Genomic DNA, 27,079 nt, shown 5'->3' on the forward strand with positions numbered 1-27,079 from the left:
TGTGTCTGTATGTGAACAGACACCCACACAGTAGTATATAAGACAAGAGTTACTGCACTGTACGTACAGTAGAATTACTTCACCCAACCTGATTATGTCTAGAAAGGAATAAAAGAGCTAATTAAGAAAACAGAATAACATCACTTAGTGTATGGGTGACTGAAATGCTCCAAGTAACTGAAATCGCAGAGCCACTTGCAGAATTTCTAGTTATTGCCAAAGTTATGACTTGCCTAAAACAATGAGTTTAGAAACACTTCTCTCAAAAAACCCAAAAAATGAAAATCCGTAGCTCCTCAGTATCAACAGAGAATATAACCCATATTTATTTAAACAAAGTTGTAGTAATTTCTATGAAGAAGAGTGAAGCCAATGACCAAACAACTGAATTCACAAACTCATGGGAAAATGAACTGCATGTCAAAAGCAATGAAGTCAGTATCAGAAACACAATCTCTGTAAAAAGACTGGATTTTTATCTAAGTTAACAATTCTACAAAGTAGTATAGTAGCTTAAATTCATTGCGTATGTCATATTTCCTTCTGAAATCTTTATTTTAAAAAGTTCAGTCTACCTACTGTTAATAGATAGAGCTCCTGTTTTGAGTTGACTGATGGAACTAACTGCGAATGGTCTTGAGAAAAGGGAAGCACCATTTAGCCGTCTCCATTTAACCTTTGGTTCTGGGTAACCCTGAACATAGCACGGCAGTGTGATGTTTGAGCCAATATCTGCTGATTCATCACTGGGCTCCTGCGTGAAAACCGGGGGAGCTTGGGACGGGGTTGGGGGGGGGGTGGGGGGGTGGGCGTGGTGGGGTGTGGGAAAGAAAAGAAAAAAAACAGTACACAGAAAGTGAACTGGGGATGCAACATGACATTAGCATTCTGCTTACACTACTGACGGCCTAAATTTATGAATTTATGTCCCATTATGCACAATTATTCTAACAACAGATTGCCAACTCTAGCAACACCCCCATCAGACAAACCTGCATACTTCAAATGCTAGCATTGTTAAGTTCCTTGTCTCCTTCAAACAGCATTGTTCACTGCTTCAGAAAATGTATGTGCCTGTCAGGAACATGCATTTAACAAGATGTGATGTGTCAGGCTACAAGCAGTTAGAAAGAATTAGGAAGAGAGGAGAGGAAGGGTTAAGTTACAATAACCTTACATAGTAACTTAAGTTAGTAAATACATTCTCTACTTGAGAACTATGTTAGGTTGAGGTTCGAACAGTTTCCTCCTCCTCTGCCTCTCTCTTCCTCCTCATAACTTTTATACTTTGCAAAAGAAGTAAGAGTGAAGGAAAGTTGGAGTCCATATAGGACAAAGAAACAGCTTAGTGAACACCACCAAAAAGATGCTCCCAGCACACACACAGACATACACATATTTGTGAGAAAGGCTCAGATAACCAAGGCACCATTGACCAGATACAGAAACACTGAAATTAGAGTATTTACTGTCTAGATTGCAAGCTACTTACAGCCAACATCTAGAGTTATCTTTCCAGAAGCTTTCCCTGCATCATTGGTAGCCACACAGGTATAGTCACCAGCATCCAGATCTTGCGTTTCCTGGATCTTCAAAAGACCCCGATGAGTATCAATAATGAGAAATGCTGATGCCCTCAACTCTAAGTCACCTAATTCCAGACAGAAAAAAAGTAACTGAAATATAACAGGGTATTTACCAAAATTATTCCAACAAAACTGTGTCCAAGTTTGAGATTAGTTCACAACATGCCTATATTCATTCAGCAGATCAGTACTCTGACTTCCACTGAACTGAGTGGAAAAATTCATTCCTATGTTAGATACAATCCCTTTTTATTTATTTGTTTCACAAGGGGAACACAAACCCAAATAGCTTTGGACAGAGATCAGCATTAGGACAGTGTGCCAGGCTGTATTTCTCCTTTCCAAGTTAGAGACTACATGTGGCAGCCACTTGTCTGCCAGTTCTGTACCAAGTTGGGAACTCCGCAAAACCTATAAAACAGCTCTGCTACCTCTCAAGCTCAACAGGAGCCACAATGATGTGTAACATTCGGAATTAGCCCACATGTACTCTTTGGGATAATTATCAAAGCCTGCTTTAAAATACAAGCCAACCATTAACTGCAGTAAAGTTCAGAAGTAGCTTCCATTGAGGGAAGGTTATGTGCAAACAGACCAGAATGGGGTTTGTGCTTCCCTCCAACCACTGTAAGAGATGAAAGATTGGACTGGATAAGCTGTCTGTTGGCAATACCTAACAAACAAGATTACTCTTTTTCCAGAAAATCAGCAGGCAGGTGGCTTATACAACCACACACAGGCAACAACTGCTTTTTCTGAGAATAAATGTTCAGTCTTGAGACATGGCATTCTCTTACTCCTATTTAACTCTATGAAATCTCCTGCAGTTGTGATACACAAAATCCTGCCTCACTACTTAAGAAACTGTAGCAGATATCTCTGAGGTTCAGAAGAAGGAACAAATAAAATTCCCTAGGCATTGCAAAGGAATTCGAGCTTCTGAGAAAACGGATCACTGTTCTCAGTATGACTGCTAAAGTAAATAAACCAAACACAAAGTAGTAAGTGCACCTTTAAACCATTTAACCTGGGGGTGTGGGATTCCAGTTGTTTTACACTCCATAATAGTTGTGTCTCCAAGAGCAACCAGAATTTCACTTTGAACTATTGTCAGTGTTGGGCCCTCTACAAAGAAACAATATAGAAAAAATTAGTTCCTCATTCAAAGCGTATACCATTTTTAAGACATAAACCATGAAATACTCCAATATTCTCTTGTTATACAGAAGAATATTTGCATTAAAAGTCAGAAAGCCTTAAAAATCATGTAAGGTGACAGACAAACACTGGGAAACAGAAAAAGTAGAGTCTAGAACATCCAGAGGACTTAAACCATATATATACACAGGAATTTAAGGAAAGAATTAGAAGAGTTTGATCATGTAGAAAGTAAAAAGATTCAGAGTCTCTCTCCTGCTCCAGCCAGTTGTTGGTCATCAAGAATTTTAGTAGTCTGCTATTAATATAGTAACGTAGCATTTAGACTGCACAATTTGGACTAGGACTCCACAGCACTAAGCACACTACGGGAATTTACAGAAACACGATTTCTTCTCCATAGACCTACTCAGGTTTACAAGCCTACCCCACTTTAATACCCAATTTTAGGATTTTTTTTTCCCTTCTTAAATACAGCATAAGAAAGATTAAGCCCCAAATATCACCTAACAATACTACTCAGATTTGAACAGAAAACAAAAGTGACATCTGTGAGCTATTCAACACCTTTTCTGAGTTTTTTTAAATATCTACCAGTATGTTCTGCATTGTTCTTCTAATTTTAACAGTTCCTCCCTGATGATGATTAGTTTGCTTTTTTATTTTCACTACATTGTTTCTTTTACTTACCAATGTATGTAAGGGTGGATGTCTGTTTCTCTGTCCCAGCTGAGTTACTTGCCAAGCAACCATAAATTCCTGCATCTTTTGCAATTGCCTTTCTTATGATTAAGGTGCCTTCTGGGGTCAATCTATATCTGGGAACACACAAAGGACCAACCAAAATGATTAGTTAAAGGAAAGAGAGTAACAGTTACATCCACATTCCAAGCAGCAACAGCAGCAGCATGACCAGATGGTTTATAAACAGGTATTGCTGGTTTTTTCTCATGATGAACAACAGTATATACCAGAGAATATTAATGCACTTTGTGAAAAGCATTGAATTTAATTTTGTAAAGAGCCTTCTAAAGAAAAGAACTAACATATTTCTATGTTAGAGATAAGGAAACTGAAATTAAAGAGTTATAAAAATAAAGGTTGAGGTACTATTTCCAAGCCTCACAGACTCCTGTGGAAGAAATAGTCAGAATATTTTGGCATTTTTTAAAACTTCTTTCTCACATAGGAAAAAAATAAAAATAAATAAGAGAAAGCTATAACCCCTACCTGCTTGAACCAATAATAAACATATCATTGTGTGTCCATACTACTGTTGGCTTTGGATAACCAGTTGCAGAACACCTGATAGACACTTCAGAGCCTTCAGTAAAAGTCTGATTCTTAGGTGAAATGACAACCTTAGGTGGTTCTAGTAAAAGAAATTAAGAACAGCAATTAAAAAGATCCATTTAGAAAACACTTACAGATTATAATGATCACTTAATTCCCATTTTCAAACAGCTGTATAGTAAGAAAACAGTCCTAATAAAGGTGACATGAATGCTTCCATATAACTGCTTCAATTTAACACAGATAACGACCATCAGACACACATTAATTGCATCATAAGGTCAGTGACTGCACTAAAATATAATCAGTCTGGTGATAACACATTCTTTAAAGTCTCTTTTACTTATAATATTATTCAAAGAGTTTCTATTTCTTGAATTAGCTATCCTTTCTCAGACCCTACTTGTTTCCTCACTTCCTCTCACAGTCTACCAATTCTTCAGCATAAAACATGCATGCCTTTATAAAAGTTAGTAAGACAGGATTCAGGGTACAGAGACCAAATTAATTCACATGCCTACACAGTTTGCTTTGTTCTGAGATGCAGAATTTGGAGCCTCCAAATGTGGGTACCAATTCTGAGAAAAAGCTGCCAGAATCAAGCAAAGTTCACCAACATGATCCATCAAGGTCACAAAGACAGGCTGAAATAAGCATAAATAGTACCAGGTCATCATTTTGAACACAAACTAAGAGAGCATCAGTAGTTTCACATGGATTCAACTTGAACACAATAATTATGTAATAATTCACTTAGAATTTTTAATGCCTGCTTAAAACTCAGCAAAGCAGCAAGAGAGACAATTTTGACAAATTTTAGTCAAATTTGTGCAGACTCCTGAAGATGAAAGCCAATGAGCACAAGCTTTCTGGCAGGCCAACAGTAAGGATATAACCTGAACAATGAAAATACAAGTCACAATATATGTGCACACACAGAAAGAAACTAACAGCAAAATCATGTTGAAGGCAATTCAATCTGCTAACAGAGTGCTAACAATGCCAATGGATGTTATGGATTTCAGCTGCATTTTCACCAGAAAAGTGATCGATGAACTTCATAGAATTCATTCACTTACATCCTCAGACAGATTTCCTCAGTAAAAAAGACCCCAAAAACAATTCACTGTGGCAACCGACATTTTCTTCTATGGTACATACAATTTTGTCTCATAGTGGCAAGAAAAAGATCCACACCACTCAATGGATGAAAAAGTTGCAACTTGTAGTACCAACTGCTGCTACTTCATCTTAGTTACAGCATGAAACTGGCTACTATTAGATCAATGTATCAGTCTTCATCTTAGGAGTTTTGCCTTTTGCTAATCACACACTGTATTAATGTGTATTCCTCTGCAGCTTATCTTTTTACTAGCAACCAATAGAATGAAAAGCCTAACTCTCCCTTTTAGGAGAGTAAAAGAAGCTAAATAGCTGTAACACAGAGGTACCTCAAATCTAGGGCTGCTCTGCATAGCTCTTTTTTTATTAGCTTCAGTGGAAATTACACCATCCTATAGACTCAGGTGACATTTGACATGTTTTTGTGGCTGCTAAGGAAAAATGTGCCTAAAAGCCAGTACACACAGTCTATTTATGTATGGCATAATCCAACAAGAGCAAGATGAAGGTGTGATGCTATGTAACTTTCAAGTGAAGAGCATAAATCTTTCTAGTTCAGTCTGTCATAATGCTGACAGAAACAATTCAGAGTGCAACTACAAATGCCTTTCTGGAAGAATTAATAACATGCTCTTTTCATTATTATTGCAGGAGGAAGATTATTTTCTAAGTTCTGTGTTGTAATACCATTTGCTTAAAAAGCTGCTAACTAAAAACCACAGTGTTTCTGGCCTGAAAGAACAATCTCCCTGCAGAAGATTGCGCTGCTTCTAGGACAGAAGCAAGGCAGGTTCTCCATCCTTGCAGAGCAGAAACACTGGGGGGGTTTAGTGAGCAGGTTTTTAACCAAACAGCATTACAACACAGAACTTAGAAAACAATCCTCCTCCCCACAATCTCAGCACACTTGGTGAGAGATTAGTGACCGACAGAAAATGAGATAATGAGAAATTAATTTGATGTTTGTGCGTTTGAGAACCATTTAAGAACACAGATAAGAATAGCAGGAGATCTCTTCAACTTTGACATGGAAAGGTTTATCAAGAGTAGCATAGGTTTGGGAAATACAGGCTAGCAAGTCTATAGATATTATCAATCAAGTCACACTCCTGACCTTTAACAAGGTGTCAGTGCCTCTGCAGGTCCAACCACTTGATAATGACTAATTACAACACATTAAAGCTACAAGGCAGGGGAGTACATAGCAGTACATAACTGTCCCATGGATATCAGATTTTTTACTGTCTGCCGCAATCACAGTTACTGTGGAATGATTCGTCCTGTAATACATATTACTGAATAGGAGAGCAAGGTTCCCAAGGAACATAACTAATTTTGAAACATAAGTAATAACAACATCAGCATGCAAGTCACGGACATAACTTTAATTTTTTTAGTATACTTTTATTTAAACTATTTGCACTATGTTTTGTGTTTGAGTTTCATGAATAATTCACATATTTTAGTGTTTCATGCAAATTTATCTGCACACCCCTATTAAGCACATAAAATCCCTCTTTCAAATAGAAATGTAATTGCTTTTTGATGCAGTATGACACCTGGTGCTCTGGGAAGCAGTATTATTGCCAGGACTTGACAACTCTGTTTTCAGTCATTAACTAGACATGTGAGCTTGTAAAGGATTCTGAGATCTGCAAGTAAAAGTGTATGCAAAACCACACAGCTGTACTGCCAAAGACAAGGAATAAATTAAACAAACAGCAACTAATTTGCACACAGTTTCAAAACTGTAAACACAGATGCATATAATGCCTTGTCATTTCCTTTCTTAAATTTATATCCATTAACCTTCCCCAAGTTCATTAGTTTTTCACTTGTAGAGTAGATTTAATAAATAGCTGCAGCGTCCTGAAAAGTCCCTCCCAGGTTTCATAACAGCTCTGAAACCTCTGAGCTCTCAGAGGAAAGGCACCAGAGGAAGGCAGAGCCAGAGTTCCAGAAGTACTAGGATTAAATCCAGATACGTGGGGGCAGGGAGAAGCAAGAAATGTATGCAAGTTACAGAACTGTCCTCAAGTGATTCATGATGTGCACAGCACCCTCAGATATTTTTATTTTGTTTTAAATCCTGCCAAGAGACACTGGGAGATATTCTGCATGCTCTGGTCTTCAGGAAGGTCTCCTCTCATGTTAATATTAGGAAACTGTTTGGCTCAGCTGTCAATTGCACATGGTGCTTTAGCAACACACCATTGCCCACGCAGTTATTTTCACACAATGATATTATCAGGTGAGCAGAAGAAGGTGGAAGAAATACTTGTATTTAACGTATAATCAATGAGATTAATCAAAAAAGTCAATATACACAGCTGTAATTCTAGCTGGTAGCTTGAGTATCAGTGAGGCCACATTTGCCACTAATTAAAGATCTTGTTTTCTTGCTCAAAGGCTGGCAACCAGTCAGGCACGCAGAACAGGTTTTCTTGTATGACAGGTCAATTCCATTTCTTTTGCTTTGCCCTTTGTATCATAGAGGCAAAGATTTGTACATGGGCAGGAGAAGCACAAGCTCCTTACAGTGCCAATCCCATTCAAGGCTGTAGAATAAAACCTTAAAAACAACATAGATCAAATGCAAAGCTTCCGAAGAGAAAGAAGGTTGGTGTGAAGATTTCAGGGTGTGAAGCATTCACACTTGTAACCATTTTTGGCCCTAATATTCATTAAAACCATTAGAAGCAGTTAAACTTAGCATAAAAAGGGACAGCAAATACCAAAGTTTTATTTCATAAAACATAAATCCCCCTCTTATTACCTTTTATTAGTAAAAAACAGACTTATTGCCAATGTTTTTTCACTACTTTCTCCATGCTTTTTTCCCCTTGATTTTTTAACAGAAACTTTTCCCCAAAAGCCACCCTGCAGATGATATTTGACTGAACCATTACTTGTAAAGTATCAATATTTTTGTGCAGCACCCTCAAGATTCTTTCTTGCCTTTTACAGTAAGAGCATTTTTGGAAAACTAAGTCACTCAACCTATTCACCCCACAAGTAATACATTAACAAGACTAAATAAGAACAACTATTTAAATGTACCTAGATCAAAAAATCACCATGTAAGACTACAACCACTGCAGCAGTTTGCACACACTTGTTGCAAATTTTTACAAGGGTTTGATTTTTGTAAAAATTCACTTCCTCAAGACCTTACAGCAAACACCCAGACTCTCCTACATACACACAGATACTGGCACAAAATAGACGGAGCCCCATCCCCGTGTCCAGTCTGTTCACTAGCAGTTCTCTACAGTTACAACCCATTCTTGTTAGCATCAATTGAAAGGGTCTGAATTGACCTACTCGGGCTTCTGACTACCAAGATACTGCATGAACAGATGCTTATCACAAAGCTCTGCTTTTAGTAATACAGGAACTGTAGTGATGGTGTGAAAAATTAATTCTCTTCAGACTGAAGTCCTGCATGACCACAATGATGTCTACAAATTCTTGTGTTACTGTGAGTTTTATGGACATGCCTTCATTTTCCCACATGGGAACACATCAATGGAAGTGAATGGCTTTGATCTCAAACTGTCTAAAAAACCTACATTATGTTAGTGTCAAGAGTGCATACTGGGAAGGTACAGGGAGGAAAAAATATCCAACTCTTCCATTATGCTAGCTATTAACTTATGTCAGTGAGACAGAAGACTGGGGTTCTGCAGATACTGAGGAATTCCTCCTGGAGTGTAGGTTTCCACTTTGATGGCACAGAATTCACATTATATCCCATATTATGAAATAACAACACAAATACACATAACCTGTCACTACATTCACAAAAGCAACCCTCTCTATTCATCTGATTTCTATGAAGTTTAAATCATGTTTCACTAATATGCATCAGAATTAATATTCAATATAGTATTTTATACTTTTGTTCACAAGCCAGATGAAAGAAGTGCAGAAGAAAAATTGCATATACATAGAAAAAGACTGACAGAAAAACTGACAAAGGCTCCCATTTGAATAGCAAGCTGAGAACAGATTTGTTACAGCATAAATAAAGATCAAACATTCAACAGGTATAAACAAAAAGTAGCCTTCAGCATTAATCAGCCAGCCACATTCATTTGTACTTTTGGCATCAACCAAGTGAACTTAATTAAAAAGCAATATTGTCTTTGGACATTATTATCTAGCTTCATTTACTTGCCAGCCGTCTCACTTAGCTGCCAAGTTCCCACTGATCTCCTTCCCAATCCACTGTCGACCATCCAGAAGTGCAGGGTGTGCCATCCTGCATCATCCCTTGCCCTGGCACACTGCAAAGGCGACACTGCACAATGAACCATGGAAACATCTGTTTCCATAACTCCTTATGCATTAGCTCAGGTAAAAGATACACAGCAGTAGCATTCATGGTTCCTTCTGTGAGACTCTCCATGAAGCTGCCAAGCACGGATTTAACTTTCACAGGGTGAGAGTGGGAGCATTATTGGGATCTTCTTCTTGTTCAGCCAGGGAGTATGCACAAGCTGCAATTTCACCAACACCAACAGCACTCTTTGCTACAGCAGGATAGAACAAGTTGATCGGCTGTGATAATACTAGGTAGCATCCACCCCAGCACTAAGAAAGTGTGCTGTGAAAAATGGGAGGAGAACCACCCATTTTCTCTCTGCAGCCAAAAGAACTACTTTCCAAAAGACATGCAGACATGCACCACCGTCAGTCTTCTCAAAGTTGTTTTTCATAACCTCCCTGCACTTCCTTGTAACTTGGCATTCACTGACCATATACAGACTCTATCAGAAAAAATTAAGCCTGTAAGTATTCACCAGCTGTGAACAAGAGGCCATAAAGAAAGTGTCTGACACCATACTTACCACATGCCTGGCTTTACAATGACCTCCCTGCAGAAGGAAAGGAAATGGGTTGCTTCCTCCTCATGTCCCTGTTTTGGGTTTGTACTCAGACCTAGAAGTCAGTAGACTCAGGGCAAACCACTTAGTGAACACCTTTATAAATGAAAATTAAAAAGTCATGCTCCCTGCTCCAGCAGAGCAGCACTGACATGCTGCAGATAAAGAAACATCATCTTGGAAAAACAGTACTTTACAGAAAGTGAAAAAGGGGACTTCGACCTCTGGAACTTAGAGGGTTCTTCTCAGGGGATGTGTCGCCATCTTCACATGACAGAGAGACAGCTCACTTTATTGAAATGTAAATTGAACTTGTTTATGTTCCTATGCATTACCAAGGACTGCACACAGCTCTCCTAGAAGGGTCGCCAATCCAATACCTTTCTTACAGCTACAAGTACAATACTTAATAGTTTAATTCCTTGTGCTTTTTATTAACTGTTGCAGTAACAGAGATCAAATATCTGGCAAGAAGCTAGTTTCCAAGAGATCTGCATGGTATATTGCCTTGAATCAGAGGTTTGGGAAGGTCAGAAGACATCTAGGAGTACTGATTTATAAACATGTTATGGTTCCACTCCTCCAAAACTCCTCTTAGAAATCCTTCTAAATGCCTTCTGTGAGAAAGCAGCAAGAAAATAGTGAGCAAGAAATCAAATTACAGAAATTAAGACGCATGACACTAATTTCCTGTTTTATTTAGTATCATGACTTTTTTATCTTTCATCAAGTTAGGACTTAAATTCTTCAAAGTAAGAACTCTTCCTGTGATGCCTAATCTGAATACTATAAAAAAATTACAAAAGCTTAATCATCATCTTTTTAGTTGAATTAGTGACAAGTTATCTAAAAGACACAGAAAATGTAAAGATATTTCTAGCTGGATGAGGGCACTTTGTTTGTCCTACTTTTGTACTGATCTGTAGAGGATCTCGCCCAGGGAATATTATCAAAAGAAGCCTCCCAAAGAACAAATTCAGGCCACCTCATGAAATCAGGCCATAAGAGTGATTGGTCTAACAAACAATTTTTTCCCCATCAGTTCCCTTTCAGCAAATGTAGGAAAGAACCTCTTGCAAACAGCAGCTGTGTGAAGACAAATGAACTTGGGAATATTCACTAATTTTCTTGAGTGGCAGAAAACTCCAGAGAGGCTGCTCAGGCAACTCCTGACCCTTCTGCTAACCTGCATTTCCTGTGCAAGAGGCTAGTTTTGGAAAAAACCAGCTTAATGACTATCATTGAGCCTGCTGTGAACGATAATTAGCACTAGCAGACCAATACATACTGATTTGGCTCTCTTTCTTTCCAAGAATACTGACTTTTACATCAAAGAACATTGCTGAGAGTTCAACTGGTTTACTTCCTGCTCTAACAGCAGTGGAAGTGCCACAGTGGTAACAGATTTGAGGGAGTAACTTTAAAATATGCAGCCTGGAAAAAATACCAACTCACCTTCTCAGTTCAAATAACAGCCTAGAAAGAAACACAGAAGGCATTAAACTGCTTTTCATTCTTTAGGACAGACACCTTGCATTTAATTAACTTTCTAAATTTAAAATAGCAAGTAAAGCAGTAATACTTCAATTTTATTCCCTTTCTTGTTTTCTGTGTTTAAAGAATTCAGTAACAGTATAACAAATTTCTCCTTTCCCATTATTACAATGTGCATCGTGTATCTAAGTGAATATATCAGGATGTTTATTTCTGTATTACCTCTTTTCAGAGAAAAGAGCAGAGAAAATTCTGGGAACAGAGCACTGCGTTATGCCAAGGAGGTAATTGACCTTTTGTCCATCTAGGGAGTCTCTTTTCTGGAATTATTCCAGATATAAGCACATTCATGCTGAAAGTCCTATTGTGTTCATTCAGTTCTGGTTTCTGCTCCTTGTCTGGGATGTGCTTGAGTATTACCATTGCTTTGGTTGAGCCAAGACACATACATTGTCTCCTGGGCAGCTTTTTTTTCAACCTGGATTTCAAGCTACTAGTTGGCTGGTAAGTGTCTACATCAGTTCCCTACAGTAGACAGCACACTCACACCTTGTCAGGCTAATAGGTCCTGCTTTCCCCCGCTGCACATCTAAGGTAGTTGACTCCATTTATACAGCAGGACGGTACTCTTGTCACATGTTGGCTTAACAAGAGATCACTTAGCAGACTGTTATTACAGCAACAGCAATTCTTCAATGCCCAAAGTCAAACATACACATTATTTCTTATGTTGGCAGGTGGAACACATAACATGCATGCTTATTTTTTGCAGGTGCAGATTAGGTGCTTCTAGCACTTAGCTGCTAGCACAGATCACTGAATTATTTAACAGTGCTACTTGTAAACAGATGCTAAAAATAAAAATGCCTTTCAGTTGTGATGGTGATACCAGACAGGCATTTAAACATTTTTAAATGTTCAACAAATAAGCAGGTAAAGGAAACCCACCATGCTATGGACAGAACAGTAACTACAGCATGTATGATTTTATTCTACCTGTACATTCAGATAACGAAATACATCAGAACAGTACGCTGACCTGGGTACTGTTCATCAATGAGCTCAATGCACAGCAGCTGGCACTTCATTACCTTAGATGCCTCCCAGTAAGACAAATGTTCAGTGTTGCCTCACTTCTTCATCTACTGCTGGAATTCATCATATGCCGAGATTACTAAACTCAAACATCTCTACTAATCGCCAACATAAACACAAGCAAAAGCTGTAGAAGTTTCTACATACTATACAGCTGTGTTGTAGAGACAAAAGAGAGTCGCAATCATTAAAAGAAGTGCTTCATTGTCTACTCTTACTTACACCAGAAAACATGCAAAGCCAAGACTATCATAAAACCACATTTAGCATCACCCAGGTTTAAGGGATCTGTTTTACTTGTGTATTTGAAATTCTCAGAGGGGTAAGGAAACAAAAAAAACACCACAAATCAATCTCTTCAGCATGCACACTGTTTCAGTTAAAAAAAAAAAAGTCTAAATTCCTCAAAATCCCCCTCCCAAATCAATATTGCTTATGCACATGAAAACATCAGGAATAAAAACATCAAGCTACCAAAATACTCCATATTCATTCAACCTGATAAATATGCATATTACAAACTTATATTTTGCCTACAAGACTAACAAACTCGAAGAAAAAGTTTACATGCTCATGGAATCTCCCTCTTCAGTGAGAAATACATCACTGAAAAGTTTATAGGATCATCAATGTTTCACATTCCTGGCCAATTTTTAGCCTCACATGGCTGCAATATGCTCCTCCAGGCTTCTGATATATTATATGAAGCATCTCTAAAGTAGAGAATGCCCTTACAAATTAATTTATGTTTCCATATAACACCAATCTGTTGGGAGGACTTGAGCAATTCACACAATGCAGCCACCATTTAACAAGGTCCAAAGATGAGCATGTACTTTAAAAGTTAGTCATAGCACTCAATAAGCACCAATACAATCCTAGAATGCTAGAGAAGTTATACTCCTTGAAATTTATAAAACTGCATTCAGTGACCTTTCAGACTACTCTGCCACTCCACAGATAGGCACAAGTTTTAAATGGGATCTTCATCTAGCTCTACTCAGTATTAGTGTGGGACAATTAGTGATTTAGTATAGTACGTTCTTAACACAGAAAATCCAACTAGGGGAAAAAGTCAACTCTCATTCAAGATTTCAGTCTGTATTTGTACAGCTGCTGGCACAAAAAAAAAAAAAAAAAAAATCAAGTCAGATGAATGTTCTCTTTCAGAAACAGCAGCATCAATCTGAAAGCTCTCAAAATAAGGGTTTACTACAACCCACTTAAGCATGTAAAGCAGATGCTGGGTTATTTTTAGAGCTACCAACACTGGTTCTCTGCCTTAACTCCCACTCTAGAAAGAAAATGGGGATGAAAGAAGTGTTTATTCGCGTATGAGCCAAAATTCAGACATCTATATGGAACTGTCCCAACAATAATAAAGGACTTCAATATGAATTTAATTTGACATTCTGAATTACTTGCAACTACACAAAGCACGAACCCATCTCAATCTATTAACAAGGCTTCCAATTTCTTTCTTCAGAATGTTAATAATGACAACCCTATAAAGTTTTGCTTCTTACATATAGCCAAATACTTTATTCTTTTGCTGCCAAATATACACTGTTCTTTTGAATACTATTCTAGAACCTAACAAGCACTACAGGTTGTAGATGACAATCACACACGAGAGTACCTCCAGAAACCTGATAGAAATCATTTTGCCCAAGCAAACTAAAATGATCACAAATAATAGTGCATACTACCATCCTGATACCATTCAGTTTCTGCATATTTGAAATGTTGGCAGTGGATTACTTTTTCCAAAGAGGCAGACACTACTGAAGAAATCTGAATTCAGCTGCAGCTTAGCGTTTACTACATATTTATTCTGTTCTAAGCATCTTTCATCAGAAATGAAAGAAAACACAACTCAGACTCTTAATTAAGCCTGTCTAAACTGTCCAAGAGTGTTATCTCAGACATGTTTTAAAGCTGTTAGTGTACCAACCAAAATGTAATTCCCAGCTATTTGATAAAATCATTCTACATATATAAGTGATTTGAAACTCAATATTCTGCTGTGGCAGCAGTAAACTTCTTTAGCTTTACTATAAAAAACTGCCAGAAGTAAATTTGGTCATTGTGTTAAAGCTCCCAGCTGGTCTCTACAGACATTAGGGAGGAAAATCTAAATCCCAGGAAGAGAAGAACAAGGGAAGAAGGTGCTTCTCTTGCTGCCTTTGACACACCTGAATGAGTGTCTTGATGGAGAAATCCTGTAGAATTTAAAACTAAGTTTTCCAAATGTATGGGGATTCATATTTTTTCATTCTTTTTCCTTCACCCTTGCTAGAAATTTAACAGTTATAACTCTGCTGTAGCCATCTAACAGTAATTCAAACAGATCAATGAAGAAACATTTCATTCTGCTGTATTTTGTAATACATCCTACCTAATTGATTGCACACCTACTTATTCCACCTTGGTAAACCAATATGTTCTTCCTATAAGAAAAACTACAGAAATACAACTCTATTTCTGACCTTTCTCTGTTTTGGAGCACCTTAAGCCAGGCACTTCCATTGAATTTTTCTTTTTTCCATAATTCCAAATTTTCCATCAGTTCACAAAGTACTAGAATTACAGCAGCAAAGTTAATGAAGTTACCCACTCTGCACAGAATATCACCTGGTATCATCAGCAAGCAGAAATCCTGTTGGAGTCACCAACAAGTAGACAGAATAGCTTTCTTTCTAACATTTTGAGTTCTGTCTCTTCTTACCCACAGACAGGCAGCTAGGAACCAAAGGTTCAAACCTCCACATGATGAAGGGAAACAGAGAGAAAACTGCAATACTTTCAAATTTTAAAAGGATTTGCTCTAAGACAAATTACTGCATTTATACATAATTTTTTGAAATTTTTCCTGGTATGAAGCAACAGCACAGATCTAGACCTTGTTTGGTCTCACCCATGCTGTTTTTTTCAGTTCTGACATGTTTTTGAAGTCCTTACCTTCATAAAATCTAGCCCTTCATAAAATCGTGATTAGTTCTCAGCTTGTATTGACTAGCACTATAAAACAGACACAATAACATAATACACAGAAAAACTTAGAAGTACTTTTCTGTTATGAAGAGAGATAAAATAATCCAGATGAACACAGAAACTTTTACCAATTTAGTTATACATATATAACTATAGTTACAGTTTCACTGAAAAAAAGAAAATAATCCACATAGCCTGTAAATTTTCTCAAAGTAGAGGTTGGCTACAAATATTGGGGAGTGGTGTGCATGTGTAGCTATTTCTGTGCTCTGGTCTTTAGGAGAGACTAACAGCAAAACTACCTCAGGCTCCATTCACTTGTAGAGCAGTTAAATTGGCAGTTATAGGAGGAGGACCAAACCACAGCTCAGAGACACACAGCACAAGGCAGTCTCCCAAAATGTACACTAGTGCTGTTTGGCAACTCCCATTGCCATTTTAAAACTCGGAAGAACTGCATAATGTTCTGTCGGTCTCCAAGCAGTTTTAACAATAGGCATAAATAAAATACAAAAGTTACTGAGAGAGACATCTCACAAGGTAAAGAAAATATAAACCATGACAGAATAAGTTTAATATGCAGTTTCCTTGTTACCTTGCACCGTAAGGAAGACTGATGCTGTGGCAGATCCACCCTCGTTAGAAGCGATGCAGTTGTACTTGCCAGCATCTGTGAGCTTTACAGTCTTCACCTCTAAAGACAGGTTGCTCATCATCCTTATTCGCAGGGGCTCCTTAAGCATCACATCCCTGCCATTTCTCTGCCAGGTGAGATTGTAACGCACTGTGCTTAAAGTTAGGCAGGTCAAGATGGCTCCTTCACCAGGGACAACCGTGACGTTATTTGGAACCTGAATCATGGGTGGAGGCTCTGAGTAAAAAGAAAGGAATAAAGAATGAAATTGTACGAGAAAAAGATTTGGGAACCTTTGTTTCATTTGTGGATTCTTGATTAACAACTTCAATTAAACCACAGAGTAAAAAAAATTTTAAAAATAACCTAATATTGGTTTAACATCTAGTTTCATTTCACATTGCTGAAGCCATGAAACAGAACAGAACAGGGCAGCATCCTCGTTCCCTGATGCTAAGCTACCTAACAGGAGCTTACATCACAAGAATACACCTGATTTAGGTCAAAAGCATTGTATCACATAGGACAAAAGATCACATCATGTATGAGAGAGTAGGTAGAGCACTGTGTTCTTTAAGCTCATCTTGCACTGGGAAAGCCAACAATAGATCAGAGCACCACAGCAACAGAAGGAAAAAACAGGACCACCACCAGGTCTCAGAGTCTGATCACTGACTGAGGTGTTACCACACATGGTGGAATTTGAGCTACACACTAGATTTTTTCACAGGTTTGCATACGAAACAAAACATATTACTAGCAAGCTCTTCTAATAGCAACAATGAAACCAAGCTGCTCTTCACATCGTTATTAAGTTCTCTCCATGACAGTTTCTATAAAGGAATATGGAAGGAGAGAGCATCTGTTCCCTTAAGTTTATCTGATCAAGGGCCTTGTCAAATGGGATAAGGAAAAGGGGAGGTAATAAACACAGTATACAGAGACACAGACCTGACAAACAAACAATAGCAGAGACAATGACAAGAAACAAACTTCATCATGCTAATTGATGGGCTACCAAGAAGCAAGAGCATCATTTCAAAGAGGAGCCCACCTGGACTTTGCAACTGATAAGGACACAAAACTGTGGATCCCAGATTGCGGGGGCGGGGGGCGGGGTGGGACACGGACAGACATGCAGAAGCTATTGAACTACGCAAACTGATGAAGGAATATGCAGGGGAAGTGAATCAGGGAGAAGCAAAGCAGGGAGTAGGCAGAAAGGGACATAAAAGGAGTCTGTTGCATGTAAAACATCACCAGTGAGTACTCTTGCCTGACTGAGCCCTATGCCTGATCACCACAGTCTGTCCTACCTTCTTATTAAATCTCTTAACTGCTTATCCCTTTTATGTATGTCCTGCAAGGACTAAGTGCCAGCTACTGGGGGGACCAGTACAAGTGGACTGGGTGCCAGATACTGGAGTCAGATCAGGGGGTGTAGGCATCCTGGGCCTGTGGCATCAGCTACTGGAGGAACTAGGGTCTGAGTACCAGCTACCGGAACAGGCAAGGATCTTGGGCACTTCTGTACCTCCCCCAAACCAGGTGTGCATGGGAAGGGGGGTGTGTGTGCAGTTTGTTACCAAACTTCAGGCTGGAACAGCTGGCAAGGAGCAAGTAAGAGAGCCCAGAATCTGGGCAGGTGTATTGCAGGGACAGAGGGGCCATGCCTATACTCAAGGGATCTGCAAATGTGCTGACTCTAGAGCACCGTGCATGTGTCCTACACTAGTGAGCTTCAACCCATACCAGCCGGGGAGGAGGAGGGGAGTTGGCAGTCCCACGCTTTATGCAAGTCCTGTTGAAGGCAGCACCTTGGCTGTAGCAGTCTGTGGAGCTGGCTGTGTCAGCATCCTCTGTGTGTCTCTGCATCTGCGGTACACGCTTGGCTTCACTACTCATGAATGTGCAAACAGGAAAGGACCAGCAGTGTCCATGGGTCTGGGACAGAGACCCTCAGGTCCCTGGGCACATGGGGCTGAGCTCCAGCAGCCAGGCAGGAGAAATTGCTAGGCTGGAGCTGCAGCCACTTACAACAGTTTCCACTCAAACCTTAGTTAATTTCATTATCTTTTCCTTCCTGTCTGTACATATTTTATCTTGTAACTTCCACTATTTGTTATTATTTGCTTTCCACTCATCTGTAGACTTCTATCACACTCCTGGAAGAAAGCAGCTGCAATAACTTTGTATTAGAATTAAACTCTGAAACCACAGATGCTTAAAATAGGAGCAGTCATCCTGATCCTTCTTGAGATATCACTGATAAAGGAGGCAACATTTAAATGTTAGAGAAAGAAAATACGCTATGTATCACTTCATGCATTCCCATTAAAAACAAATATATATATATATTCCATTTGTTTTTCCCCAGACTGGTTCTTGAAAAAAGAAAGATCTCCAATGAATAACATTCTGAGTGGGATGCTTTAGCAGAAATAAGACAGCTGTAAGAGCAAGACCACAACTTTACCAGTATATACCAAAAAACAATTATCCTAAGAAAAGCAAGGATAATAGGGAATAAAAAAAAGTCTATATTTATTAAGGGTGAAAGTTACTCCTAAGCTTAGAGCCAGCCATAACTCCTCCTCACTTAAATCTCATGTGGGGTCTCAGATGAGGTTGACAAGCTTTATGCTAGATCTCTCCACAGCAATGAATCACTCATATACTCTGCATGCTGAGTGTGCAGCTCCTCCTTCCCTATAAACACTGTCCCTAACAGCAGTCACCCTTATTACCAAAACAGTCTATTTTAACACATGCAGAGGAGAGTCAAGAAAAACTAGACTTACTTATTGAGAATGGAGTTTCTCCCCTGCACTTTAGGTTTTGGTTTGTTTGGGAGAAACAACAAATCTTCTAATGCTTTCCATGGACATATCACCAAGTATGTTACTTAAAGAAACTTAGAAAAGAAAGAGATGAAGGCCAGTACAGGACTAAAATCCCTACCTTTTGAATGTCAGTCTGGTGGGGCATGACACCTTTTGGACTACACCAGCCTCTTACCACAATAGTGCACACACAGAGCAATCCCCCAGCCAAACTCTAAGCTGAATCCCCTGTATTCAGAGCACTTCAGTTAAGGTACCTGCACAAACTAACAAGCCATTTGACATTTTAAAGATTTAATACTAGTAAGACAAGTCAAACTCAAGTGTTTGCTTTTTCTGAAACTAGAAAACGTTGACACAGTTTCAATACCTTTCACAGAGCAGTTGACAAAATGGATTATCTGTGATATACTGTCTGTCAGCTGGGCAAACTAAGAATACTTGAAAAGATTGTTTACTTGGCTTAAAGAAGAATGTTCAAGTAATTTTCTTTCAAATATTTGTATGCAAGTATTTCAAAGCATCTCCCTCACATTAACACTCTGCATGGCTCAAAACAGAACTAATTGGTCATGTTTACACAGTGAGTCGGTCTGGGTTCATCTCTCAGTGCTCTGTAAATGAGAGGATATGGGAATTTTTCCCCTCATCACTGACTTTTAAGTGCTACCAATATCACAAGAAAAAAGGTAGCATTCTCTTTCAGTTTTCTCTGTGAGGAGGAGGAGGATGGTTGCAACTTCCAGACAAAGAATTTTTATTTCTAATATCCAACCTAAACCTCCCCTGGCGCAGCTTGAGCCCATTTCCTCTTGTCCTATCGCTAACTACATGAGAGAAGAGACCAACACCCACCTCACTACAGCCTCCTTTCAGGTAGTTGTAGAGAGCTATAAGGTCTCCCCTCAGCCTCCACTTCTCTAGGCTAAACAATCCCAGTTCCCTCAGCTGCTCTTCATAAGGCCTGTGCTCTAGACCCTTCACCAGCTTCGTTGCCCTTCTCTGGACACGCTCTGACACCTCAATGTCTTTCTTGTATTGAGGGGCCCAAAACTGGACACAGTATTCCAGGTGCGGCCTCACCAGTGCCAAGTACAGGGGGACAATCACCTTCCTGCTCCTGCTGGCCACACTATTCCTGATACAAGCCAGGATGCTGTTGGCCTTCTTGGCCACCTGGGCACACTGCTGGCTCATGTTCAGCTGGCTGTCTACCAACACCCCCAGGTCCTTTTCGGCCAGGCAGCTTTCCAGCCACTCTTCCCCAAGCCTGTAGCGTTGCACGGGGTTGTTGTGACCCAAGTGCACGAGGGACATATAGTCACCCTCTTTAACTACTCAGTGGGTTGGTGTTAGAGAATACATAGTTAGTGCCTTCTCAGGGCACACACACACACACAAAAAAAAAAAAAAAAAAAAAAAAAAAATGAGAGGCTGTGGTCGTAATATGCAACAGGGGAAATTCCGACCAGGCATGCAAAGAATATTCCTAGTGGGGGTAGTTAAGCACTGAAGGCTGCCCATGGATCTTGTGAAATCTCTATCCTTGGGGACATTCAAAGTTTGATTGGACAAGTGCCTGAGAAACACAATCAAGCTTGGAATTTAATTCTGCTTGGAGATGTGAGTTGGACTAGGTAACTTCCAAAGGTCCCTCCAGCCTAAATTGTTTCGTGATTCTATGATTCATAATCCAGGTTAACTAACCTGAATTAGCTACTATAGCAGATAAAAGACAAGACAACTCTGATTCCAAGCAGTTATGAATCCCTGAGACTGAATTCAAACTGCTGTTCTGAGCTCTACTATCCTCACTGCCACTGTAAATTAACTGACTCAGCTCCAGTGTTTTCCCTAGTCAAAAGCAATAGCTTACACTGCTGCACAACAGATGACTGATCAACACAAACAGAAGGCTATATAGAATGAATTTTTGTTTCAAAATCGAAATTATTTTTCCATTTTCCTCAGACTGCATTGCAACTGTGAAAAATTAAGTGAAAAAATTTGCTATAGTATAGACAGGGTTTTCATCCACCCACCCCACATGCATAAATAAGCTTTTCTTCTTAATTTTTCCTGCAGGTCACCTTCCTGCAGACGACCTCTACTGTCTGCTGAAGCAGTTCAAGAACACGCCTGTTTTTATGTTTTCTCCATGTCTGGGGTTCATCTTGGTTTATAGCTACTTAAACTGAATTCCTCTGATAGAGTAAAAGGATTAACTTTGTGAAGTAAAGCCCGTTGTTTTACTTTGGGAAACATTTCTAGCTGATCTGCAATTGAAAGTCTCAACATCATAGTCTGCAGGCAATAGCCAACATCATAATCTGCAGGCAATAACTAATGTCCACATGTCCCAGCAGTCAGACTGACAGATACACAAGCAGCATAGCTTTACATTTGCCTTCGCAGAAGACCAACTGTATTCCCTCCCTTTCTCCCACTCCAAATTTTTATGTCCAAAGCTTGACCAGGGTGACACTATTCACTTTTCAGGAAGGATTCTCTCTTACCACAACTAACTTTTAGTATATAATTAATGGGTCAACCATTTAGTGCCCCAAGCCTGAACAGGTCATTAACTTACATAGGAAAACTCCCTCTCCGTCAGCAAGTGGAATATCAGTGCTTTATGCTTTGAAACTGCTTTAACACAAGGCATGTCAACTCACATTAAATGGATGACCAGATGTATAACTAGTTTTCTTTTAAATTGAGATTTTTTTTATGAAGTTAAGAACATTTTAAGTTAAACAAAGCCAGCAATTGAAATTATCTATTGGACAGATAATGATTCCTAGCCATTTTGGGACTAGCAAGCAAATACTGCCATTTATTCAAAATTACCTTTGTGTTTAGCCTGATTTATTCCTCATTTAATTTTACTTCTGTCATCCTAGTTATTCACTTTCAAAAAATTCAGGGTAATAGATGAGAACAGATTTCCAACAATTTAGGGAATCTTGTTTAAAAAAAAAAGCAGAAACCTTTTGAATACAACTTTTGTAACTCTTCATCTATCAGGTGATACATACATACAAATCAAGTAAAACCATATAACTGCTACGACTTGAAATAAAAATGGGAACAACTGAAATCTGAGATTTCAATTTCTGCTTCTACAGGCCATATCTATTCTGCAAGTCCAACTGCAAGTAGAAACTAATTAAAACAAATCCAATGTTAATATTTAAAACAGGTGTGCTGAACAAACATCAGCACACTTGTGTACATGGGTGAGAAAAAAAAACACTTTAATTAAAAATATACTTACAACTGGAAATTTATTTTATTGGCCCCAAGTGCCGTTGCTCTTTGTTAAATGTTCCAGCACAATGTATTACCATGCTTCAGCATCGAAGGATGGACTGCTACCCACCTGATACATCCAGAAATGTCTGTGCACGTCCAGTTCCTGCACTGCTAGTTGCCATGCATTCATAAAAGGCTTCATCAGACAAGGAGACCTTGGCAATTTCCCAACTCATGCTAGACGATTCTCTGGAAGAAGAAAAGGGCATACTCACTAAAGTCCTGAAGGAATCAAGAGGTACAAGAACTTGGTTTCCTGACTACAGACATAGGAGATTTTCACAATAATTAAGAGGAAAAACAGACCCTCTGGTGAATCAAACTGGATCTAGCTTTATGGATTTTATTTAAAGAAATGATATGTATATTTTCAGGCTTTTTGTAAGTATTAAGAAATGTTTTTGCAGAACATCTCACTTGTACATCTACAAATATGCCTTTAACATATGTCAACAGTTGTCACACAATAATTAAAACCACTGTATTTGCAGTCATTCACTCAGCTGCTCATACTCTATTGTTATATTTACTACTTGAGAAGGTGCCTTTCCTTAACACTGACAAGTTTCTATGTAGACCTAGTATATGGTACCAAACCTGCGGCTCTTGCTAGCAAGGGTAACAAGGGTTCATCCTCCCAGCAAGAGCTTCTCAAATTCCCAGGTACAGATAGGGGCCACATATAAAGGAGACCCTATCCTTTACCAGATATTAGCTACTCTTCCCTTTCTATATGCAAATCCACTATTAGGTTCATACAGTGGAGAGGGCAGCATCTACCCTACTACAAGTTGACTACATCCAGGCAGGTCTCTTTGTACTTTTTAAACTGCAGGGACCACCTCCATCCCAAACATTTACAATCCAGCAAAGTGTGAAGTATCAGTATGAAGATGATTCTGATTTCTGCTCTGCCAGCTGCATCTCTGAACTTATGACCAGGAATAACTATAATAATCCAATACTTTGCACATTGATTGCCTAGCCATACAAAAATAAACAATGCAACACATAAAGACGGAATTGATGGATTCAAGACTGAAAATGGAGGGTGGGGTACAGAAGACATGCAAGCAAGAGAATATAACAGGAGTCCAAAGAAATACTGGGGAGTTTTTCTATAAATCACAGCAAGGGCAAAGTTGATTATCACATGCAACGTTAAAGTCACGAAGAGAATAAAAGTATAACTACATTGACTGGTGGTTACATGTGCTTGAAAACAAACACTCTTACAGCTTTTCAAGATTCAAAACCACATTTTATACAACTAATGGTGCAACAGACGCACAGATGATGACATAAATGAGCAAAACAGTGGTTCTTCTGCAGTGTCTCAGTGTTCCCTGTGGCCTGTTGCTATGGCATATAAACAAAGCTGATGAGCACTAAAATATCCATGATAGCTTTGGCAAGTAATTGCCACATTATGGGAAAACACTAAACTAGTGAACTCTTTGTTTCTCTTTTGTTTGTCTGAATAGATTGATTTAGCAACCCCTAAAGGAAAGAACAAGAGAGAGAGACTTGGAATATGCATGGAAGTTCAATGCTGTAGCACCATGAGACAGATAAATCCAGCTACACCACAAATGAAAACAGTATACAGTGACCTTAAATGGCTTCCTACTTACTCTCTCTTACTTCATACTTATTCTAGATAACCTAATATATCACACATAAAATCTATGACATACAGTGCAATGCTGGCAAATGGAAATGGCATTAGCTGCCAGCACTAAGGAATAAGGTAGTGTTTCTTCCAAGGAAAAAGTGAGAAACTTCTCTCTTTCACGGAAAGTATGTTAAAAGTGAAGTTATGCAATCCTATTCTTCATTCCTGACTTTTCCATACATCAAACATGGAAGCCTTGAGGACGGAAGCATAAAAGGAAATGTGTCCAGAGCAGAAAAGCTTGGCAAACAGATACCTGCAGTGGTCTATTAAAAAAACAAAACAAAACAAAAAAAAAAAAACAACAAAAAAAAAAAAAACCCAAAACCATCCACAACAATGGCAGCAATGAATAATATACAGCTTAAGGCATCTGCTGCATGCTTTGGCACTGACTCTAAAAAGCACTAACTGCACACAACTATTTGCAACATGTGTTATTGGGATAACGCAGCAGCTTTCAGCATCAAGTCATTTATTTACCCAAATCACTCTACAATATATGCAACTTGCTGATCAAGCTGCTTATCTAGTCAGTTTGGAAAATACAACCATACTCCCTTCAGCCAAGTTGCAAGATCTGAAGACCAAATCACATCCTGGTTATTTGTTACTGTAGAAACACTGGCAGAGAGCACAGTGATATTCATGTTGTACCTAACCTCCCCTCGGTCACCAAACCACCACACTCCATATCATGGTTTCACTTGGGAAGTTACCAGCAGCAGGCTGTGGCTTACACAAATGAACTAAAACTTAAGATTCATTCATACCACACTAATTAACACATAGTAAGGAGAGATATATTCTGTATGGTTTAGCAAATCAGATACTAGACTTGACTAACAGCCACAAATATCAGTTGATTCCGAGTGATTTTTTTTTAATTATTATGATTATTATTTTAATTAACTAAATGGATTGCCTTCCTTGTCAGAATTTCACACATTATTTTTGCTAATTCTGCCCCTTGCAGGATTGATGGGGTCTGCCATTTATAATACAGAATGGATTTTAAAGATACATTAGTGCTTAATTCCCACTGACTTCCCACTGGAATGAGGTGCTTAACTATTGTTCTTGGTCTCCTAAATCAGACTTGTCAGAAATGCACTAGGATATTAATCAAAATCCAAATTTTCTTACTAGACCACCACAGGATGCAGAAATCTAGAAAAACAAAAGCTGTTGCAATTGTAGAGAAATTTATTTTTCCTACACATGTTACTCATTTAAAATTAGGAATTATTATTACAGTTGATAGTACCTCTGGAATCAAAGTAAAAAAAAATTTCAAAGTACATTCATTTCAAGAACTCTTAACCTATATTCATTCTAATGGTACTTTCACATAGACAACTGTCATGCTAGAACTACAATATTCAACTTATAAACCATTTACTTTTTGAAATAAGTATTAAAAAAATTTTAGTTAAAAATGACATCTTGTCACCAAAACAAAACTCATTCAAACTCATTCAATGCAGAGCAATAATGCAGCTCAAATCTGCATTAAACTAGTAAGCTGGACAAATCCTGTATGGAACTTTACTACTAATAAAATGCAGACAAGACAAGACAGATTAGATCCTGTTTAACTGCGACCAATAATATTTGGCTTGAGATATATTTTGCTAAATTAACTTGGATGATCTGTTCATTCAACTGGTCTGTAATACGAAAACAAAAAATGCAGTCCAATCAAAGGTGCTGGATACATGAAAAGCAAGGAGTAGAAGTGTGTGGTTTGATAACTAAAGAATGGAAAAAAATTACACAGCTGCTAAAGTATGTGCCAGGGTTGACTAAATGTAAATGGCACCTCATTAAAAACAAAACAAAACAAAACAAAACAAACAAACCTGCAGTATTTCACACTGTCAACGGTGTACAAGGGAGCTTTAGAATTTATTTATTTTGGTAGTCATGTACTTGCTACTGAATGCTAGAACTTAGCCTTCAGTCTTCTCCTGAAGTGCTTCAGGCTTTACAAGAGACTAACAGAGGCTGCTGACATTGTTTTCTAGTATGTACTTCCCTTTTGTTTTCAACTACCAGAATTACAAAATGGTCTTTATCCTTTATCAGTATTTTAATTAGTTTATAATTTTTTTTTATTTATTTTTTACATTCTTATCTCATTCTACAGAGAAAGAGCATGCAATCCTTTTTCTATACAGAAATCTGAAGAGCCTTCTGGTATATTCAGTATAACTTTTCCTATTTTGAGAGATTTTCTGAAAAGGAAAATTTTCTAGGGTAGGTCATAGGACATACTTCTAGGGCATCCATGAGAGGCCATTAAAAAATAAAGAAAATTAATGTATGTTACATAGTCATCTATGTATCACTGGGGAGAGGGGTGTGTTCCAAGAAAAAAAAACTAGTCACCAATCTACTTTACACAACTTTTAAAAATACTAGTTAAAAGCATTTGCCTTCTAGACTTTTAGACACAGTTTACCATAATTTAAGAGCACGCTTTTGAGGGGGATTCTGGCCAGAATGTATAATCTCATCATCGATACAGAGTGTACTCCCTCCTCAAACATGCATATATGTATACTTTTACAAATCTCTCCATAGAATACAGCCTCCCTAATGAATATCACCAAAAATAACAGATTGGAAGTAATAGGATATAAGCAGTATATAATAGTAAATAATAAATAGAAATTATAGGATATAAATAGGAAACAAAACAGTATTGGGGAAAAAAGGTCACTACTTACTTGAAGAACTGATCCACTCCTAGTATTACTCCATTTTTAGTAAAGCGCTGAGTAAAAGGTATAAGACTTTCTACATGGCAAGGTATAGAACCTGGCTGTAAGTAATATCCTGGGGTCTTGGTGGGCATTGTAACTTTTGGAGCATCTGAAGAAAGCAAATATAACCCAGAAGATTATTAACAGCTACTAACATATATCCTATCTTTTTTTTTTTTTTTTTTAAGTAAAAGGAAATTCAATTTCTGATAA

General features: G+C 38.3%; 1 protein-coding gene across 1 annotated transcript in view; it reads right to left on the minus strand.

Moving 5' to 3' along the window:
- The window catches only part of HMCN1 (hemicentin 1), a 213,424-nt gene that overhangs the window by 122,304 nt on the left and 64,041 nt on the right, over nucleotides 1–27,079 (minus strand). Inside the window, exons 9-16 of the mRNA XM_075710119.1 lie at nucleotides 26,831–26,975; nucleotides 22,491–22,612; nucleotides 16,227–16,502; nucleotides 3,975–4,116; nucleotides 3,435–3,562; nucleotides 2,598–2,711; nucleotides 1,493–1,651; nucleotides 580–774 (exon numbers count right to left, since the gene is read on the minus strand). Of these exons, the coding sequence (XP_075566234.1) occupies nucleotides 580–774; nucleotides 1,493–1,651; nucleotides 2,598–2,711; nucleotides 3,435–3,562; nucleotides 3,975–4,116; nucleotides 16,227–16,502; nucleotides 22,491–22,612; nucleotides 26,831–26,975 (1,281 nt within the window). The remainder of the gene's footprint in view (nucleotides 1–579; nucleotides 775–1,492; nucleotides 1,652–2,597; nucleotides 2,712–3,434; nucleotides 3,563–3,974; nucleotides 4,117–16,226; nucleotides 16,503–22,490; nucleotides 22,613–26,830; nucleotides 26,976–27,079) is intronic.

Source organism: Pelecanus crispus, chromosome 5, assembly GCF_030463565.1.
Source record: "Pelecanus crispus isolate bPelCri1 chromosome 5, bPelCri1.pri, whole genome shotgun sequence".
Taxonomy (NCBI): domain Eukaryota; kingdom Metazoa; phylum Chordata; class Aves; order Pelecaniformes; family Pelecanidae; genus Pelecanus; species Pelecanus crispus.